The sequence below is a fragment of the Talpa europaea genome (assembly GCF_964194135.1).
Source record: "Talpa europaea genome assembly, chromosome: 13".
Lineage (NCBI taxonomy): Eukaryota > Metazoa > Chordata > Mammalia > Eulipotyphla > Talpidae > Talpa > Talpa europaea.
Window position 1 is genome coordinate 49,645,635 of NC_140080.1, and position 23,472 is coordinate 49,669,106.

At 34.9% G+C, this 23,472-nt stretch overlaps 1 protein-coding gene across 4 annotated transcripts in view; it reads left to right on the forward strand.

Annotated features, from left to right (window-relative positions):
* The window catches only part of PIEZO2 (piezo type mechanosensitive ion channel component 2), a gene marked incomplete at both ends in the record, with an annotated part of 483,404 nt that overhangs the window by 151,119 nt on the left and 308,813 nt on the right, over positions 1–23,472 (forward strand). For all 4 annotated transcript variants that reach the window (XM_084251721.1, XM_084251720.1, XM_084251722.1 and 1 more), the window contains one exon: positions 19,275–19,400. In XM_084251721.1, coding sequence (XP_084107847.1) covers positions 19,275–19,400 — 126 coding nt within the window. The remainder of the gene's footprint in view (positions 1–19,274; positions 19,401–23,472) is intronic.

Here is a 23,472-nt window from a genome sequence, read left to right on the forward strand (position 1 = left end):
TCTCTTTTCTTTTCCCCAATTCTCTTGCTCTTTTTCATTACTAAAGTACTGAGTTTGCCTTTGGTAGCATTTACCTTCAGCTTGGAGTACTTACTTTAGCATTTGTTTTGGAGCAGATCTGCTGGTGACAAAAACTCTTAGCTTTTCTTCACCTGAAAATATCGTTTTTTTAACCTTAAATTCCAGACAATATTTTCATAGGCTATAGAACTCTGGGTTCATAGTTCTTTCATAATTTTAAAGATGTTGTTTCACTGTATTCTGATTTTCATGGGTTACAATGAAAAACAAGTAGTTATTCAAATGGTTGTCTATAGAAATCATATGACATTTTCCTCTGGCTGCATTTCTTTACCTTAGGTATGTTGTGGCTTCTTTGAATTAATCCTATTTAGGGTTTTCTAAACCTATTGAATGTGGAAATTATATCTACATCAAATCTGAGGAATTTTTACTATTATCCAATTATGTTGCACCAGTATCTTTCTTTTCCCTTTCAATAAATCCAATGACACAAATGTTACAAATAATTAGACCATTTGATCCTTAGTCTTTGAGAACCTTTACTTATTTTAATCTTTCATATTTTGCTACTTATATAAGTTGATTTCTACTAATCTCTTCAAATTTACCACCTTATTCCTTTGCCTTCTCTGTTGTACTATCAAGAGAATTTTAAATTTAAATTTTAAAATTCTAAAATTTTTATTTTATTTTTTAAGAAAATAACCCATCCTGAAGTGACTATTTTGGATTCTGTTCTAAGCCTGTTATTGTTAATACCCTTTAAAGACTGGGCCAATAATCCTGCATTGTTCTATTATTCTTTCTAAAAATATTTATTTTTATTTTCTTTTGTACTCACTGTTCTCTCCTGACAACTTTCTTCTTTCCAGTTATTTAAAATTGTTTACCTTTACCTCATGGAGTATGGTTTTAATTTATCTTTTAAAATAATTTTCTAGGAATTTCAACATCTGGTTTCAGGGTGGCTATATCATCTTTTCTCTTCACAATTAGATTTTCCTGGTGCTTTCTATGTCAAGTAATAAGGAATTGTATCCTAGACACTTTGAATAGTATGCCACAACATGAAACATTCGCTCATGTTAATATCCTCTGGGAAGAGAAAAACTGAATGTGTTTGAGGACTATGGGGTGCTTTGATAGTTGGAGAGCACCGATAAATACAGCTGAGGGGAGAAATACTATACTGTCAAAAAATAAGCAAGGATATAAAATAGTCCTACTTGATTAAAATAAAAAATACTATGGGAATGTTGATTCCCGCCTGCCCCCCCCCCCCGCCCTCCTTGTTTGCTTCTCTGTTCTAGCAGGCAGTAATCTGGTTAGTTTTAGGTCACAAATTGTATCTCACTTTCTATGGATAATTACTCTTATGTCAGTTCAGTTTTTACAATGTCTGCTTTCTGCTTTGGGTCTTCCTGTGAATGTATCACTCAGGGGCCGGTTTGAAAGCTGATTGGTCTTTTTATCATAGTTCATTTCTCAGAGCTCTTTTGAATCTCTTCAATGGATGAGTAGTTTAGGGATGAGACCATGACTTGAATTAGTTTATAGCAGAATTTCAATTCTGGATCTTTTCTCATTCAGACATTCTGTTCAATCTTTGGCTTTAGCAACCCCTTCCCCGGTTCCTCTAATTAGAGAGAGAATTTACATTCGGTAGGGGCAGCCTTGTGTGTTTCAGGGCAGTAGTAGTGGAGCTTTGCAATTGGGGTAGGCCTTAGAGCAGGATCAGGTGAAAAAACAAGGATTAAAACATTCCAATTAATTGTTCCAGACTTATTTTAATTAATAGGAAATTATGGGAATGCAACAAGACATTACTAATGGGATTTTCTGTTATTAAATTTGATTCACTTATTATGTTCCACCTCATTTATCCACATGTGTAATCATAGCCTATCCAAATAATTTGAAAGAATATATATACACACTACATATAACAAATATTTGTACATATGATAGATGAAAATAAAAAAAGTGAAACAAAAATTATTTTGAAACTAAAAGAGGACAATGAAAAATGACAAAATAGGTAGCTCTAAGGGGTACTGCTCCATAAAAAAAAATCCATGAATGAGGCAAAATAGAATACATGTTTTTTCAGAATTCTATAAAACAATCAAAGATGTTTGACAGCAACCAGAAATGCTGAGAAGATGGTGTCAGAGGATATTCCTTGCTTCACAATCTAGAGGATCATCTAGGTTAACCAGTAGAGTACTACACCCAGAAAGTCCTTTGCATCATGGTGAGACTGGAACATCTTTTGGCCAACAGATAACAATCAAACTGCAGCAAAATAGAAGTAGAGGAGATTCATGCTTCAGTGAAAAGGAGGTGGGTGGAGAGAAAAGCTTGAAAATTGTGATTGTGGGAAAGAGGCTGTCTCACCAAACAAAGACGCCACTCAACTGGCAGCCATGGGGAGGGGACAGTCAAATGTGTGAGACACACACACTTGACTGAGAGGAAATACATGTGGAGATGCTAGGTTGCTTCCAGTTGGTCAGGTCCTGAGTTAAAGGAACAAAGAAAGTACACTGGACCCATTCACCTACCCCACCATTTGAGACTGGTGAGGCTCACTGACAAAGTGCAGAGACAGCAAAATCTCAGGTCTGGAACTCCAGAGAGGAAGACTTATCAGTGGTAGCTCAAACATGAGACTGTCCCTAGAACATTTACACAAGCATCTTGACCACCTTAAGCCCCTCAACCACACTGACTCAGCAGCTGCAAGCTTAGATTTCAGATCTGTGGAAGCCCAGAGAAACCAAACATCCAAAATTATGTGAAAGTATACCTCCAACTGCTGGAAAGGTAGAAATAGTTCATATCTCTAGGATCTAACACAGCAAGAAGGGCTGACTAAAAACCACAACACATGGCAACTTGAGATGTCAAAGAAGTATGACACCGCAAGAATAGAACATCACTCCAGAATACCACCACAAGATATGAAAGGTTTTATCTTCCTGTCAGAGTTCAAAATTGCCATGACAAAGAAGTGGAAGAAAAATGTAGAGAAGCTTATCAAAATGACACAAGGGAATTCTAAAAAGCTAATCTAAGTCAATAAAATTTAGCAAAAAAAAAATGAATTTCATGAGAAGTAAAAGTGATGAATAAAAAAAGTTGAAGAAAAGAAAAGAGTTGCAAGATGTAAAAAGATCAATAGAAGAGATAAAAAAAAATTCTGCAGAAAGCTATGGAGGCAGACTAAAACAAATTTAGAATTGAATCAGTGACCTTGAAAACAATATAAAAATGGATTCAGATGAAAAAGAAAGAGAAAGCTGGGGGATGAAAAATGAAGAAACATTTTGAGAAGTATCTAATTTTTTTTAAGAAAAGCAACATAAGAATAATGGATATCCCAGAAGGGTAAGAGAGAGAAGGACCAGAAAACATATTCAAAGAAATAAAATAGGAAAATTTCCCTAACTTAGGGATGAACTAAAAAAATACACAAGCCCATGAAACTAAAAGAACAGCTGGTTATCCAAATGTAATAATTGTGAAATTACCTTGAATTTAATACAAATAAAAAATATTGAAATGGTCTGTGGGAAAAAAATGTAGTTTACCTAGAATGGTACTCATATCAGATTTATGTCAGATATCTCTGAGAAAGTCCTACAGGCAAGGAAAAGATGGAATGACATATTCAAAATAATTTTAAAAAAATTCCATCAATAATACTACATCTTGCAAGACTATCCTTCAGACATGAGGGGGATACAAAGGCTTTCCCAATAAGGGAGTTGTTGAGAAAGTTTGACATATTAGACAATCCCTACAAGAAATGTTCAAAGGGACTTTCCTATCCAAATTAAAGAAAGAAAATCTACAAAAATATAAACAAAGAAATAGACAGAACTTGAAAATTAAAGACAAGTTGGCAATAGCAAATCCTCACATAGTAATAATCACCCTAAATGTAAATAGGCTGAAATCAAAAGGCACATAGTGGATGGTTGGAATAGCAAACAAAAACCAACTTTCTGCTATCTCCAGGAGCCTAATCTGGGGGACCAAAGATAAGCATAGTTTAAAGTAACTGGTTGTAAAACAATCCTATAAACAAATGAAACACAACAAAAGGGAGGAACAATCATCTTTATATCAGATAAGACAGATTTCCAACTAAAAAGGGTAATAAAAGAAAGATAAAGACATTATATTATCATTAAGAGATAAATATATCAATCAGAAAGACATACTCTTGGATTTGAATACTCATCAATGCATATTCACCAAAGGAGCATCAGAATATATGGCACATATTATCAAATTGAAAACATAATATTATGGAAGAAACATAATATTAGTAAGAGAATTCAACATCCCATTTTCACCAAAATATCAATCAACCAGACTGAAAATGAACAAGAAAATAATAGGCTTAAATAAGGGTTTAAGCCACAAAGGATAATAGAAATCTATAGGATACTGCAACCAGAACCACCTGAGTATACATTATCCTCTAGTGCACACAAAATATTCTGCAGGATACATCACATGTTGGACCTTAAATTAGAATTCAAATTCATGAACATCAAAATCATATAAGTATGTTTTCTGATCAAATTAGAAATCAACCACAAAAAGAATATTAACCCCCAATATATGAAGAATGAAAAAATATACTAATAAATGACCATTGCATTATGAAGAAAATCAAAATCAAAATAAATAAATGCAGACAAATGGAAACTAAGAAACAACCAGTCAGAAACTATGGATATAGCGAAGGCAGCACTAGGAGGTCAGTATTATATAGCAATATGGGCCGACATCAAGAAACAAGACACTAAAATAAATAGCATTTTACCTTGGAACTTGTGAAAGAAGAACAAACAAAACCAAAAGCTAGTAAGAGGAAGGCAAAAATAAAACTTAGAACAAAATTAAATAAATATAAATCAAGAAGACAATCCAAATGAGTGACAGTACCAAAACCTAGCTCTTTGAAAAAAAAAAAATAACAACATAGACAAACCTCTAACTAGACTCACTAAGAAAAGAAGGGAGGAAACACTAATAAATGGAATCAGAAATTTAGGAAAGTTACAACCAACCTCTCAGAAATACAGAAGATCCTAAGAGATTCCTATGAAAATCTGTGTGCCTACAAATTTAATAACTAAGAAGAAACTGACAAATATTAGAAATATCCAACCTTCTGAGACTGAATGAGGAAGAAATAGGAAACCTGAACAGACCAATTACAAGCAAGGGAATTAAAACAGTAATCAAAAGTATTCACCCTCTTTCAAAAAGTCACATAACTGGAGAATTACACAAGAAAACAATCTCATTTATAATTGCATGAAAAAGAATTATAGACCTAGGAATAAATCAAGGCATTAAAGAATCTGTACAATGAAAAATATATGGCATTGTTTAGAGAAATAGAAGATAAAAAGCAATGTAAAAAAAATCTCCTGTCATGGATTAGAAGAATTAACATTGTTAAAATGAACATTGTACTCAAAGCAATACACAGATACAGTGCAATCTTTGTTTTGGTGGTATCCTTCAAAGAAACAGAACAATACTTAAACTCACTGAAACCACGAAGGATCTTGAATAGCCAAAGTAAACCTGACAATAAAGAATATTGGTATAATATTCCCAGACTTCAAAATATAATACAAAGCTTAGGAATTAAAATAGAGTGGTATTGGAATAAAATTAGGCACGTGGACAAATGGACTAGAATTGAGAGTCTGTATATAAACTCACATTCATATGGACAGTAAACCCGTGGCAAAAAAGTCAGGAGTATACATTGAAAAAAGGCAATTCTCTTCAACAAATGGTTTGGGAAAACTGGACAGCTACATGCGAAAGAATGAAACTAGACTACCTCCTCACACGATATTCAAAAATTAAATCAACATGGATTAAAGACTTGAATATAAGACCTGAAACGATAAAATACATAGGAAAAAACATAGCCAAACCACCCCAGGATTTTGATCTCAGTAATGTCTCTGTGGATTCATACCCAAGGCAAGAGAAATGAGAATATAAATATATGGGACCACATGAATCTAAAAAACTTCTGCACAGTGAAATAAAATATCATTAAAACAAAGAGAAATCCTACTGAATGGGAAAATAAATTTGTACTTCATACATCTAAAAAGGCTTTGATATCTAAGATTTACAAAGAACACATACAATTCAAAAATAAGAAAATAAACAATGTAACTAAAAAACAGCCAGAGAACCTAAATAAACACTTTTCCAACAAAGGCATACAGATGACCAATGGACACGTGGAACTATGTCCACCATGGTTATTATTAGGGAAATGCAAATCAAAATTACAATGAAAATAGCCATATCGAAAAGACCAGAAATAACAAATGCTGGTGAAGATATAGACATAAAGAAAATCTCATACACCATTGGTGGAAAAGTAGTCTTTTCCAGACCTTATGGAAAACAGTATGGAGGTTTTTCAAAATATTAAAATATATATGCCATATGATCTAGCAATTACACTGCTAGGTATCTACCCAAAGAATGCAAAAACAGGGCCTCCCCTGGTGGTGCAGTGGTTGAGCGCTGGGCTGTGAAGCTGCCCACAGCCTCTGCAGTACCGGTTCGATCCCCGGCCACCTGGGAGGGTCCCACATGGCTCGCAGACCTCTCCTGCCACGCCCGATGCTCCCCTCAGCAGTGTATTTCGTCAGTCTATCTGTTCTGCTCCCCGTTCTGGCTCTGGTGAGTTCTCTCACCCTCCCGTGCTTCTGACTGTACCCAGTGCTTGTATAAATTAATAAATAAATCTTTAAAAAAATGCAAAAACATTAATTCAAAGTGATATTCACACCTGTTTATTATAGCACCATTTACAACAGCCAATGAAACAACCTAAGTGAACAAGGACAAATGAGTGCATTAAGAATATGTAGTATATATACACAATAACTACTAAAACAAAAGTGTAAATCTTACCACTTTGGACAGTAATATTGGAACTGGAGGAGATTATACTAAACAAAGTAAGTCAGAAGGAGAAAGACAAATGCTGGATTGTTTCACTTATTTGTGGAACATAGAAAAATAAAACAATGGGTCAGACAGAAATAAACCAATAACAAACCCCAGATAAAAAGGCAAAGAAGGGTAAGGGTAGAAGCAGAGTGTGACAGGGGCAAAATGGTCTATATTCCCAGTGTGGGTCTCTAGTCTCTGGTTCACAAGGAGCAAAGCAGATCTTAATCTCAAAGAATTGTGAATGTGTGTTCTACTTTGTGGACTGTCTAAAAGATAAGTATAAAGGCAGTTTACTTATTTTAAGTAATTCAATTAGGGGAGATTGGGACAGAGATTCAAATGAGGTAAGGGGGGTGTAAGAGTTGAGAACAGGATTTGGAGAAGACCCAATAGACTATTATGAACTTTTGCTTCCTTGGTAGTGGGTGTGGTGTGGTAACACACATTTGAAGACGTGTGATCCTAAACCATGGTATCATATACAGTGTAGTAGACCAATGTTAACTTAATTAAAATAAATAAATAAATAAATAAATAATGAATAAATAAAATGTAGTAAGAAGCAAAAGATCCTCAGAAATGCTAATCAAGATAAAAGTAATCCAATGATGGAAAATGGTAAAGTCAATCAAAAACGATTGTGCATACTTTCAATTGTTAAGATATGTTCTGGGTATGTAATATACAGAATGATGATTACAGTTAATATTACCATAGTATACAGCTGAAAACTGTTGAGAGTAGATTTTAAAAGTTCTTAACCCCCCCACACACACACACAATAATGTATCTATGTGTGTTGATAGCTGGTAATTAATTGTATTTTGGAAATTATTTTGCTAAGTATATGTGAAATCATGTTGTACACTTAAAACCAATACAATGTCTTATGCTAATTATATTTTAATCAACAAATACAATATTTTTTTAAAAGTTAGCCATTAAACAAGATTAGAGGTAGCATACAATAAGAATGCACTAGAATTATTAAGACAATGGTATGAAAGAATATAAAATTATTTGATAAAGATTCTAGCATATCACTAAAGAAAGATAAGCAAGTCTTGAAAACAGTGACAGTGTAGTGTTTTGGCATTTTATTTGCGTTTTCTCCTTGTCTATCCCCTGCATTTTGGTAGTATTGAAAACAGCAGTTTATATCCCCACTGTGATACTCTGGTCCTGGGTTCTAGAGAAAACAGAGCAGACCTTATTCTTGAATTGTGTTTGTCTTTTCTACTATGTCAGTACTTTCTGAAAGATATCAATATAAGGCAACTTGACTTGTTTCACCTGACTCAGAACTCAGTCAAGGGAAGATAGGGGCAGCAGAGTTCCCTCAGAAAATATGTAATGCTCAAACAACTCAACAAAAAAAGAGGAAACATTCCAGTCAAAAAATGGGCAGAAGAACATAAAAACACTTCACAAGAGGGGAAACGCAAGCCGCCGATAGACATATGAAAAAATGTTCAACATCCCTCACAATCAGGGAAATGCAAATCAAAACCACAATGAGATACCACCTTACACCAGCAAAAATGGCACATATTAAAAAAACAAAACAACAAATGTTGGTGAAGATGTGGTGAAAAAGGAACTCTCCTACATTGCTGGTGGGAGTGCAAACTGGTCCAACCACTATGGAAAGCTGTATGGTGGTTCCTCAGACTATTAAAAATGGACTTACCATATGACCCAGCAATTCCACTACTAGGGATCTACCCAATGGACACAAAGACACTAATTCAAAAGAATATATGTACCCCTATTTTTATTGCAGCCCTATTTATAATAGGTAAGACTTGGAAACAACCCAAGTACCCAAAAATAGATGACTGGATCAAGATGCTATGGTATATATACACAATAGAATACTATTCAGCAATCAAAAAAGATAAATATCATTCGCAGCAACATTGATGGAGCTAGAAGGGATTATGCTCAGTGAAATAAGTCAGAAGGAAAAAGAAAAAATATCAGTTGTTTTCACTTATAGGGGAACAAAATAAGGCATCAGGGGAAAAATAATTACAATAAAAAAATAACAAAGCAAAACAAAAAAAGACAGACAACTATAAATCAGAGAAATTCTGCAAGGAAGGGGGAGGGAGAGGGATTAAATTGAGAGTGGGAAGAGCACAAGAGACTATGGTGATGGTTCACGGGTGAACTGGTGGTGGGAATTCTATGGGAACTACACCTGAGAAAAGAAAGCAAACATTATAAAAAAAAGGAAAAATGATGTAAAAGATAAATAAATGAATTCTAAAAATAATTATGTAATGCAAATGAAAAATTTATAGCTGCCTGTTGCAAATGATTGTAATTGGATTAAACGATTCACGGAAATTTGGGAGTTACCAACATTGTAATACTAAAAATATTTAGTTTTCAGCATAAAATTATAAAACATGCAAAGAAACTAGATAATATGACTTATTTGCAGAAAATGTTGCTGAGAAAACACAACGAACTTACTAGGCAGATACTTTTAATTACTGTCTTGAATATCTTCAAAGAACTAAAGGAGCCATGGAAAAAGAGCTAAAGAAAATGTGAATGTTGTTTTAACAAGTAGAGAAAATTAATAAAGATATGGGAATTTTAAAGGTAAACACATTCTGAAGTGTATAATAATTGAAATTAAAAAACCCTTAAAAGGATTTTTGTGGCAGTTTTAAGAAGGCAGAAAAATCAATGAACTGGCAAATAGGTCAATTAAAATCACCTTGTCTAAAAGCACAAAGAAAAGAAAAGGAAAAAGAAATTTACAGAGCCTTAGAGTATTCTATTTCATCATCAGTCCTATCAACATACTTTGGGTCCAAGAAAGAGAGGAGAAAATAAGACGGTGAGAAGAAAATTGTTGAAGAAAAAACTGATGAAAAAACTTGTGAAGCTTGGGGCCTTCCCTGGTGGCGCAGCGGTTGAGCACTGGGTTGCGAAGCTGCCCGCAGCCTCTGTAGCGCCGGTTCAATCCCCAGCTCCTGGTGAGGGTCCCATATGGCATGCAGACCTCTCCTGCTGCCTTCTGCTCCCCTCAGCAGTGTACTTCATCAGTCTGCCTGCTCTGCTCTCCCCTCTGGCTCTGGTGAATTCTCTCACCCTCCCGTGCTTCTGACTGTACCCAGTGCTTGTACAAATAAATAAATAAATCTTAAAAAAAAAAAAAAAAACTTGTGAAGCTTGAAAAACAAACAAAACAAACCTGTTAAGAGTTTTATATCAGGTAAAATCATCCTTCATAAACAAAGGATAATTTAAGAAATTCCCAGATAAAAGTTGTGGGAATTTGTTACTAGTTGGACTGCCCTGAAGGAAATACTACAAGGAACACTTCAGGTTGAAATGAAAAGATATTAAAGACAGTAGCTAATAACTCAAGGAAATAAATAACACCAATACAAGTAACTGAACAGGTAAATATTAAATGCAGTCTTACAGTATGTAGTGCCAGGATGGGCACAGAGCAGGTTTTCTATGATCCGAGCAGACCGGGTAAAGGAGAGTCCTGGAACCCTCAGTAGGTTTCATAGTCTTTTATAGAACTTCACATGCAGTGCAGCAACCAGGTACATGGCAGGTAGGGGTGCCGGGTGGGGGGGGCCAGGAGGCCGTCAGGTCTCCAAGCCCCAAGCAAGTCTTCCCTGTGGGCTTCTCTGGCCTTCTTTCTCCCCTTCTCTCTCCTGCCTCTTCCCTTGCCTCTGCTTCTCTTGGTGACTATCTCAATACTCCTCCCATGGCCCACAGAAGTAAACAAGAGAACAATCAACAATATAACAACTGCAGGTGCCCCATCAGACAGGGCATCCCTAACGGTGGGAGGGCAGAAAAGCCTGAAAACCATTTACCAAACCATTTACCCTACACTGTATCATTGATTTATTACTTCTCATTTTAATTCCTGCATATTAAAGACAATACATAAAGCACAATTATATGACTATCCTAATAGGCATGCAACATATAAAGACATAAATTATCCTTAATAGCAAGGACAACAAAAACAATGGGGATGAAATATGGAAGCAAAGTTTTGATATGATAATGAAGTTAAGTTGTTATCATTTCAAACTAGATTGTTATGTAGAATAATAAACATAATACATAGAGTAATTAAGAAAATATTTTTTTAAATGCAAGATAAAATGACAGAAGTCACTATCATATACTATAAGCAAACACAAAAGAATAGAAGAAATAGGGCCTCCCCTGGTGGTGCAGGTGGTTCAGCACTGGGGTATGAAAATGTCCACAGCCTCTGCAGGGCCAGTTCAATCCCAGCTGGCTGGCGAGGGTCGCACATGGCGCGGCAGACCTCTCCTGTCTCGCCCACTGTTCCCGTCAGCAGTGTATTTCATCAGTCTGCCTGTTCTGTTCCCCACTCTGCTCCAGTGAATCCTCTCACCCCACAAATCTGACCTATACCCCAGCTCTTGTATATATAAATAAATGAATCTTTAAAAATAAATAAATATAAATAAATAAATAAATAAAAATAGAAGAAATAAAAAAATATATAAGACATAAGACACAAAGGGAATAAGGATAAACATACCAAAGAAGATGAAAGGCATGTGCAACAATAACTATAAGGCATTGTTAAAATAAAAGGAACAGTGGTGTCAGTCTGTACCTTGAGTCATATAGAGTGTTCTAAACCAATGTTGCATCAATAAAAAGTAACACAATGAGAAAAAAAAGAAATAGAAGGGGACTCAAAGAAATGGAAAGATATCCTTGCTCATGGATTAGAAGAATTAACATTGTTAAATGGTCAATTTGTGATACTAATATACAGATATAATGCAATTATAAAAATTCCTGTGGCTTTCTTCAATAAATAGAACAATACTGCTGAAATTCTTCTAGAATTTCACAAACTCCTAAATAGCCCAAAGCAATCTTGAAGAGAAAAGTAATGGCGGTATTACACTCCCTGACATCATACTATATAATAATGCTATAAACAGTATGATATTGGGATAAAAATAGACACACAGATCAATGGAGTAGAATTAAGAGCCTAAAAGTAAGTGCACACTTGTATGGACAATTAACTTACAATGAAAAGAGTCAAGAACACACAATGGAGAAAGAAACTATAAAATACATAGAAGAAAACAGAAAACACCCTCCATGACATTGTCCTCAGTAGTGTTTTGGGGGACTCTACTCCAACTCCAATGGCAAGGAAAACAGAAATAAAAATAAATAAATGGAATTACATGTACCAAAAGTTTCTGCATGGCAAAAGAAACTATTAAAATTAAAATTCATCCTAATGAATGGGAAAAATATTTGCACATCATCCAACAAGGGGTTAATATCCAAGATTTATAAAGAACCAGTATAACTCAACCGCAACAAAAAATCCAGTCAAAAAAGACAGATGGGCTTCCCTGGGGGAGCAAGGGGTTAAGACCCAACCAATGAAGCAATCCACAGCCACTGCAGCATGAGTTCCATCCCTGGCTGGCCAGGGAGCAACCCACATGGCACAGCAGACCTCTCCTACCTTGCCCACTGCTCCCCTCAGCAGTTTATTTCAGTCAGCCTACCTGTCTGTTCCCTACTCTGTCTCTGGTGAATCCGCTCAACACCACCCCACCCCACACTTCTGGCCTGTACCCCAGTTCTTGTATGCATAAACAAATAAATCTTTAAAACAAACAAACAAACAAACAAAAAATGGAAAGAGACAGATGATCTGAAAAAATACTTTGCCAAAAGAAGACATACATATGACCAATAGTCAATGAAAAAACTGCCCTTCATCACTTGTCATCAGGGAAACGCAAATCAAATCACAATGAGATATCACCTTACACCTGTGAGGTCCTCAAGAACAAGTATTAGTGAGGTAGTGAGGAAGTAGAGACAATGTAAACCTTGTATACTGTTGATGGGCATATATTCTGGCCCATACTCTGAAAAACAATATGGGATTTTCTGAAAATATTAAAAGTGGATTTGGGCCTCCCCTGGTGGCGCAGCGGTTGAGTGCTGTGCTACAAAGCTGCCCACAGCCTCTGCAGCGCTGGTTCAATCCCCAGCCGCTGGCGAGGGTCCCACATGGCATGCAGACCTCTCCCGCCGCGCCTGCTGCTCCTCACCGCAGTGTATTTCGTCAGTCTGCCTGTTCTATTCCCTGCTCTGGTTCTGGTGAATTCTCTCATGTGCTTCTGACAATACCCAGTGCTTATACAAATAAATAAATAAATCCTAAAAAAAAAAAAAAGTGGATTTACCACACAGTCCAGCAATTCCATTCTTAATATCTATCTGAAAAATATGAAAACATTAATTCAAAGGGGTTTATGCATTTCTATGTTCATTGTAGCACTATTCACAAAAGCCATTATAGAGAGCACTTAAAGTCATAACAATAGATGATTGGATTAAGAAGATGTGGTATCTATATGCATGGAATATTGTTCAACTTTCAAGAAATATGAAATCTTGACATTTGTTACAACACATATGGAACTGAGATTATGAAACTTGCACTACCATATTCATCACAGCACTTTTCATAATGACCAAGATATGGAAACAAGCTAAATGCCCCAAAACATATAAATGGATCAAGATGAAATGGCATATATATATATATATATTTATACACATATATACACACATAGGTATACATATATGCACATACACATACATATGTATGCATATATAATGTGCATTCATACACACACACTGGAATATTACTCAGTTATCAAAACATATTGCCATTTGTAGCAACATGGAGGGAACTGGAAGGGATTATGCTAAGCAAAATAAGTCAGAAGGAGAAAGACAAATAGCAGATAATTGCACCGATATATAAAATACATTTTAAGAAAGAAAAAAAGCAAAGAAGCAGAAAACAAAACAAACTCTTGGAATTTTTATAAAGTTAAAAGAGGGAGATGGTGGGGGAGGGAACAAAAGGTACAGAGGTTCCCATGAATTGTGGAGCAGGATATTTGACCTTCAGTGGTGGGCGTGCTGCGGTAATATACATTTGAAGAGGTATGAACCTGTACTCCTAATGCATATATACTTTTGTAAGCCAGTGTTACCACAATATAAACAAAAGCAAAAGTGAAAAATCCTTCTAATAAGAAAAAGCTCAGAACAAGATGGTTTCATAGGTGAATTCTACCAAATATTTAAAGAAAGATTAATTCTAATGCTTCTTTAACTTTTCAAAAAAAAAAATAGTAGAGCAGGGAACACTTCCCAACTTAACTCTACGAGACTAGTATTACCCTGCCAAAAAAGCCAAAGACAACAGAAGGGATAAAAAGCAGCTATCATTTATGCATGTAGATACAGAGGTCCTCAAAAGAAAAAAAAAAAAACTAGCAAATTGAATCCAACATCACACTAAAAGGATTAGAGGTGACCAAGTGGCATTTATTCCCACGCAAAGATGGTTCAACATAAGAAAATCAATGTAATAAACCTTACGAGTAGAACAAAAAGGCAGAAAACACATGATCATCTCAATTGACACAGAAATTGCATTTGACAAAAATCCACCACAGTTTTCATCATAAAAAAACACTCAGAAAACTATGGAACAGGAAAAAACTATTTCAATATGATAGGTTTCCCAATGTATGGGAAACCTAAATCTAGCATCATATTCAGTGATGAAAATCTGAGAGCTTTTCCTGTGTTAGGATGTCTGTTTTTATTGAGTAATGGGCTGAATTGTGTTCCATCCCATATTCATTTGTTGATGCCCTAACCTCCAAAATCTCAGAATGTATTTAGAGATAAGGCTTTTAATAATTGATCAAGTAAAAGTGATGCCATTAGAGTTGATCTTATTCCAATCAGTCTGGTTGTATAAAAAGAGAGAAATTGGACATACAAAGAGATAACTGGGATCCCTGAACACAGAGAAAAGAGTGGTGGGGACATGGAGAAGTGCCGCTATCTGTAAACCAAGGAGAAAGGTCTAAGGAGGAACGACGCTGCAAACACTGTAGTATTTGACATCTACATCCAGAGCTGTGAGAGAATTGACTTCTGTGGTGTGAACTATCCAATTATGGCAGCTCTAGCAAATGAATGCATCTGCTTTAATCACTGCTATTCTACGTTATCACCAAGTACTTAGTCCAGAGAAATGTATAGAGAAAAACAAAAGACACTAAATGGAAAGGAAAAAGTAAATCTACCCTTACCTGCAAATGGCATGTCCATATATAGAGAAAATTAAAAACAAATCATAGAAATGCTACTAGAACTATAAATGAATTCAACAAAGCTGCAGGATACAAGATCAACACACAAAAATCAGTTATATTTCTTGTACACAGGCAATGATTTCTCTGTACAGGAAGTTAGGAAGACTATTACATTGATAATGTCACTGAAATTAATAATATATCTTGTAATAAATTTAACCAAGAAAGTGAATGATCTGCATACTGAAAATAATTAAAATTCTGAAAAAAAGACCTCTTAAGTAAGTAAAAAGACAACCTATATTTATAGATTGGAAGACTTAAAATTGTTATTCCCCCAATTCTAAAAATGCAGTTTAATTCCTTTCAAATTTCTGCTGGCCTATTTTATAGGGAAAAAAAAAAAATCTGATCCTTAAGTTCACATAGAATTTCAATGGATCTCAAATAACCAAAACAATATTGAAAAAGGATAAAAAAAAATTGCACGATTCATAATTCATTAACACTTACTACAAAGCTATAGTAATGAAAAGAGTGTGGTATTTCCATTAAGTAGAATATAGACCAATAAAAGAAAATTGAGTGTCTTCTCCAAAGAAGATATGCACATGGCCATCAAGCACAGGAAAAGATGCTCAACACTGTTAATCATTAGGGAAATGCAGATCAGAACCACCAGACATCATCTAACACAATTAACATGACTATTATAATAATAAATAACAATTAGGGCCTCCCTGGTGGCATGGTTTAAGTCTTAAGGCTACCACTGCGACCACCCACAGTCACAGCCTGAGTCTGATCCCTGGCCAGGGAGGTGACCTCCATGGTGCAGCAGACCTCTCCTGACTCGCCCGCTGCTCCTCTCAGCAGTGTGTTTCAGTAGATTGGCCTGTTCTGCTCCCTACTCTGTCTCTGGTGAATCTTCTCACCCCCACCCTGCACCTCTGGCCTGCACCCCAGTTCTTCTATGTAAAAATAACTAAAACAATTTTTAAAAAGAAATAATAATAATAATAATAATAATAATAAATAATTATGAAAAACTAGAAAATAAGATGTACTGACCAAGATGTAGAGAAATCGGAGCCCTTGATAGGGCTGTGACAGGAATATCAAGTGGTTCACCAGCTATGGAAAATCGTTTGGCTGCTTCTCAAAAGACTAAATATATAATTAACATATGGTCCAGCAATTTCACTGCTAGGCATGTACATAAACTAATTGAATAAAAGTATTCTAAAAATATATGTCCACACATGCTTATGCCAGCACTATTCACATTACCCAAAAGGTTTATACAACTTAAATAGCCATCAATAGATGTATAGATGAACAAATGTTCATATTCACAATGGAATAATATCCATCCAGAAAAGAATTAAGAACTAACATATACTACATTATGAATGAGCCATGAGTGAAATGCTAAGTGAAAAGAAGTCAGACCCAAAAGGCCACATATTGTATGATAACATTTACATTAAATATCAATAGAGACAGAAAGCTGATTTGTGGTTGCCAGGGGTAAGGAAGAGAGGAATAGAGTAAGTACTTAATGGGTGCTTTGGAGTGATGGAGATGTTTTGGAAGTAGAGCAATGGATGTGCAGCATTATAAATATACTGAATGTTACTAAAGTGGATACTTTAACATATAATTTTATATTATGTGAATTTTACCTCAAAATATCACCTTCAGCATCAATCTATATATCTGCCATCTATCTGTCATCTATCTGTCTATTCACCTATTTATCAGTCCTAGGTGAGATCCTTTAGTTGTCTGAAATTACTACTATAAGGTAACACTTGACAAATAAAACCTAATCGTTTATATGACATTATACACTATTTGCTGTCTATCTCTGCGTATCAATCCTTAGTTGTCCTCAATGAAAGCATAAAAACCACAGTAGAACAAGTGAATTAAGACTAATTCACTTGCCTTCTGCTTCCATTTATTTTGAACATTTCATTATTTTGTTTCATTTAAGCTATGTTTTTATTTAAATGACTACATGCCAATATGATCTATGTAAAAGTTAGGCAAATATAAAGAATGAAATGATATGTTTCATTTTATGTTGATAACATTTTGGACCTTCCAGTTTCATTTTTATGGCAACTGCACATTTTACCTGAGAAATGTATGGGCCCCTCTGCCCAGGGGCCCTGTCAGCTGCATGCACCAAGACTTTCAAGTTAGTACTGAAAACAAAAGAACAAATGAACAAATGCCCTGAGTTCGCAGCATGGTAAGAGCCAATGAGCCAATGTAGGAGAACCACAGAGGCAATTACTCCTGGATGGATTGGCACTGGCGGTGGCCAAGAGGGTGACTGAAGAAGAGTTAGATATGAGGCGTGTGGTTTCTCATCCTATAGTTTGGCCGTACAGATAAATATTGCACAGGTTTTATTTATTTATTTATTTGTTTATTTATTTAGGTTTATTTATTTATGCATACAAGAGCTGGAGTACAGGCCAGAGATGCAGGGTTGGGGGCTGTGAGAGGGTTCACCAGAGACAGAGTGGGGAGCAGAACAGGCAGACTGACTGAACTACACTGCTGAGGGGAGCAGTGGGCAAGAAAGGAGAGGTCTGCTGTGCCATGTGGATAGCTCACTGGCCGTCTGGGGATCAAACTCGTGCTGCACAGGCTGCAGACAGCTTCATAGTGTGGTGCTTAATCCCTTGTGCCACCAGGGAGGGCCAAAATATTGCACAGGTTTTATGGAAACTTCTGGGCTGTTGAGAAGTTTCTCTCTTCCATATGGTTTTGTTGAATAAGAACTTGAGAGATATTCAAATTATTTTATATCAATATTTTAAGTGAGCTCTTTTTCTCTCCTGACATCAGATAAGTAATCAAGTCATTTAGTCAATATTATGTAATTTTCTTACCACTAGCATAGGATTTTATGTTGAAATAAGGCATTGTAATTTCTAGTTAGAGCTAAAAGATTTTTGTGTTTTTACACATGTTTATTTAAATATAAAACCACAGACATCATAAATATATACGTATATTTAAGTTAAATGTTTATAATTATATAAATTTAAAACACTTACAAGTATATAGATACACAATTATGCCATATATTTATCTTATAAATATTTGTCACATAAATAAAATATGTTTACATTAAAAAAGTTAAGGTTTCAAATACCTTGGTGCTTATCAGTTCCCCAAAGTTGCATGACCAGTGACAAACCAGGGACCAGAATGGTAGTATTCCAGCTGAGTTTATTTATATCCCTGGTCCTCTCCATCTCTGGGTGAAGAAAGTTGAAGCAATTTACTATTCAATTCACAGAAAAGCTTTATCATCATATTAGTCAAAATATTAACAAATTAGAGTAAATAAATATGTCCATTCCTGTATCTACTGAGAAATTCATGACATGAGCCCACTAGTGAATGGCTTACACTTACAGATTTGTTAATCTTAGTACATTCTTGCTCTTTTTCAATGAACCCTAGTTTATATTGATGTATTATGTTACACCATGCTATTTCAGTTGGTTAGAAAATATATTTTTTAATAATTTCTGTCTGTTTATAAGTAAAACGGACTTAGAATTTCCAATTCTTTTCTTTTCTGCCCTTATTTAATTTTGAAATGAAAGTTACTCTAACTTTGTAAAATGTTTTAGGCAACTTCCTTTTTTTATTACTTTCTGGAACTACTTTTTATAAAATAAGGATTATCTGTTCCTTCAAAGTTAACAGAACTCCCTTGTAAAAATTTCCAGGCCCAGGGTTTTTGTGGTTCTATTTTTGGTAACATATCATATGATAAATAGAAAAGCATCTTTATTTTACATTGAACTTTTAATCATTGATAATGGTGTAATTTCACAAAGTGAGAAACTTTTAACTTTAGATTGATAGAGTAATTTTTACACTTTGTACTTTTGATCAGTCTACATAACTGTATAGAAACATGATCTAATTGGAACTATGCTAAGCCAGAATGAGGATTTCATCTTGCATTCCCTCACAATCTCTGTGTTTTTTATCCTCTAGGTCATACGGGACGCTTATTAAAGTCTCTGTGCTTCACCAGTCTCTCCTTCCTATTGCTCCACATCATTTTTCATATCACTTTGGCTAGCCTTGAAGCTCAGCACCGTATTGCACCTGGTTACAACTGTGAGTGTTACATATGTTTTCACATTATGTCTGAATAATAAATTATGTGGATAATTCTCATTGAAATCTATGCAATAATTACATTATAAATTTCAGCCATTTGGTGATTCAATATACTAACATGAAAAAAAAAAAAACTTTGAGGCGGAGAATTAAGTAATGCAAGCAACTTATTTAGCAAACCTTCAAAAAGCTATCTGTATGCAGGATTTTATCATTGGGCTTACTCTAAAAAAACAATATTTACATACAATCCCTGCAGCTTCAGCTGTTGAGACATGCACAGTCTCCAACACATTAAAAAATATACAAATTGAAAACCATTATGTGACAGAGACTTTATTCTTATTTTAAAATATACAATAATATTTCATTTATCTTAATGGGAAGATGTAATGGCAAATAGTTTCCTTTTCAAATTTGGAGTTCTTCATTCCTATCCATAGAAAAATGATATTTCATACACGTTATAATTTGAAGTATATTGCAATATATTATGATCTGAAGAAGTCAACATATATATGTTCTGTTTATGTAGTATCCTTTATTTAATATTAACCTGCTATCAGATAAACTCTGCTTCAAATTTTGTAGGATGTGTGATTGTCATTTGAAAAGCAGCGTTTCAAATAAATGGAATACAATCCACATGTTTTATGTGAAACAAGAAGACTTGAGATATTTGAATCAGACTATAGTAAAGCTTTAAATTGTCAGTTTTCCTCTGAAGAAACCACATGTGGGTTTAAATTCCCTAACGTGTAGTAAGTGACAGCATAAATAACATGAAATAAATCTACCTTTGTCTATAATATAGAAAGGTCAGATTTCTAATGGATTAACTTAAACATAGTGAGAGATATTTTAGTAAAATCTTCAGTCAAATTTTTCATTATCCCATACTGCATAATTCTTTAGTGCGAAACTTTATAGAGGTAAAGTTAGTATACATTTTGACCATTTTAATCAATTCAGAGTTCTTTTGATAACAATGCCTATAAAATGATTTTTGACTTAAAATACGTGATCTAAGATATGGTGATTGTTTTTTAAACTTCAATACAATTTGCATATCGTCACACATTACTCAATAGCATCTCCTTCAGTGACAGACAAATATAGGACAGTGATCCTGACAGGCTAGAACTTATTACCTGAGCATATAGTTGGCTATAGTAGCTAGGCTTGTATAATTATACCTTATCATGTTTGCACAATGACAAAATCACCTAATGGTGCATCAGAATTTGTTCCTATTATTAAGCAATGCATGACTGTTCCATAAAATTCATCTATTTAAGGTATACATTCCAGCAGTTTCTAGGTTGTACAACCATCACTATTATGTAATTTCAGATTGCTTTCCATTACCCAAAAACATTACAGCTATTCTCCATTCCCTCACCACCCATCCACAGGCAACCACTAGTCTACTCTGCCTCTATTAGATCTACCATTCTGGACATTGTCTCTAGACTTATAATACAATGTGTGAACTTTTGTATCTGATTTCTTTCACATAGAATAATATTTTCATGTTTCATCCACATTGGGACATTTATCAGTAATTCATTCCTTTTCATGGATGGATATTATTCGAATGTTAAGATGTGGTTTTGATTTTGGTGTTTGTCATCCCATGATTAAGAGCTTGATAAAACAGTTGCAATATAATGAAGAGCATATATTTCATTTGGCTAGGTTCAAATCTTTTTGGACTTCATAGAATTGTTAGCAGCAATATTTTGTAGCATTTCTCAATAAAAAATTCATTTTTATATATCTTAATAAGGCACTACCAGGACAAAAAGGAAAAATTTTGTAACCATAAGTGTCCAAATTAAAGGCTTCACGAATAATGAGTTATCCAAGTTCTCCATCACCAGAAGTGTTTAATCACAGGACACATTACATCTCATAAGATTTAAATTTATTTTTATTTTATTATTTTTTATTGAGGTAACATTGGTTTAAAACAATGTATATGATTCAGAGGTATAAGTTCAAACTTCTTCAGATGTATGTTATCACACCACCCGCTCTACCAAGATACCTGTAACCCTCCACCGTACCCTATCCCTCCCCACTTGGTTTCCTGCCCTTCCATCCCCCTTTGCCAACCTCTGTTCTATACTCCCGTTTTTAGGGTTTATTTTAGTTTAGTTTTGTCTGTTCTTTTGTCTTGTTTATATAAAACATGCGAGTGAAATCCTCCAGTATTTCTTATTCTCTTTCTGACTAATTCCACTTAACATAATCCACTCTAGTTCCACCCACATTGTTGCAAATAGCAAGGTGTTATCTTCTTGGATCTTTGAGTAGTATTATGTTGTGTATATATATGACATATTCTTTATCTACTCATCTGTCATTGGGCACTTATGTTCCCATATTGTGGCTACTATAAATGTGTTATAATGAAAATAGAGTGCATATATCCTTTTAATTAGTATTTTAATATTATTTGTGTAGATACCTAGAAGAAGGATTCCTGGGTCATGTGCTAAATCTATTTTTAATATTCTGAGAAACCCCCATGCGATTTTCCACAGAGGCTGGAAATTCCCACTAACAGCAGGAGAGTTTGTACTTTACCATAAAGTGTTTGCTCCTGTTGCTAACAGATGCTTAATCTCTGTTTAGTGAAATGGCCAATTGTTATCTCAATTTTAGTCTTGGTGGTGAGGCAAAGGAGTTGGCAGCAGTTTTGAATAACTCAACCTTGGGCTGCAAGTAGGAGCAACTTCTATGAGATAAAGGTGATCTGACCTGGTTCTCATGACCAGTTTGGGCTCATCTGGTCTGTATTTGGGGAGCTTCAGGTTCAAGCCAGTGACCATCGCGCTGCACAACAAGACCATCGCTCTTGTTTCTATCATTAACTGATAGTGCACCCTCTCTCCTGAATGACAATTCTGTGTACTCTTATGCAGCGCAGTTTTGGGTCTCCAAAGTTTTCCATGTGGGTATGTGTCCCCACCACAGCTGGTAGAGGTGTTCAGTACAGCAACTACCCCTTTTGTAGGTAGTAATGCACAAGTATCACCATAAGCATAGATCAATTAAAATTTCTTCCTACCCCTTTCCAATGTGTTGTTGCTCTTGATGTGCACTGTAGTTGTCTATCTTTCAGTGGTTATTGACTTTCTTCTGCAGCAAATTAGTTGTGAGTATACGGAGGAGGTGAGCCTGATGTCTTCACTCTGCCACCATCTTGTCAGACATATAAAGAAATATCTTTCTCACTACTGCAAATAATTTTAGGTGCTAAAGTTGGAGAAACATCCACACAGAGGGTGTCTAGATTAGGAAGTGAAGTTCATCATTTTTTCCTGATCTAGAGTTTAAAAATCATTTTTTTTTATTTCAAAATGATTTTCTACAATTCCACAATTCTGCAAAAAAGTCCAATATAAAATGTTCAAACAATATTCCCTTCTCCACACTTACATTTTCTTTAGGTATAATCTCCCCTATAAGATATAGTCAGAGGCAGATAGACATATAGACATAATATATATACTTGTACACACCATACACAACACACACACACAAACACACAAATTTATTCTTGCTTGTCTCCACTGCTCCAGACAAGGAGCAGAATTACCTAGATACTTTGAATGGATCCTAATCAACAGTATGAAGAAATCTATATTTATCAGTGGTGATAAATATCTGTCTCAGATGTAGTCAGAGCTGGCCTCTGGCATGCCTCTTTCTAAGCATTTCTTGCTGACCCAAAGTTGGAGAGTTAAATTTGTCTCTCTCAACCTCACATCCTAAATATTTGGACTTCTTGATACCATGTTATCTCCATGTCTCTGTCATGAAGATAACATGCACAACTGTCCTTTATTTTTATTTGGCACTGCAGTGTAACCTGGCCATGTCCAAATCTAGGGTATTGTCCTCCCTTTCCATTTTGATGTGCCCATAGAAGTTCTATCCTTTTCCACAGAGAGTCAATCTAATGGAAATCATAGAAGTCAATTTCATTTTTACCAATTTAAATTCTAATTTGAACTTTCTTTTAAAAAATGATTTATTTATTTGTTTGTTTGTTTGTTTA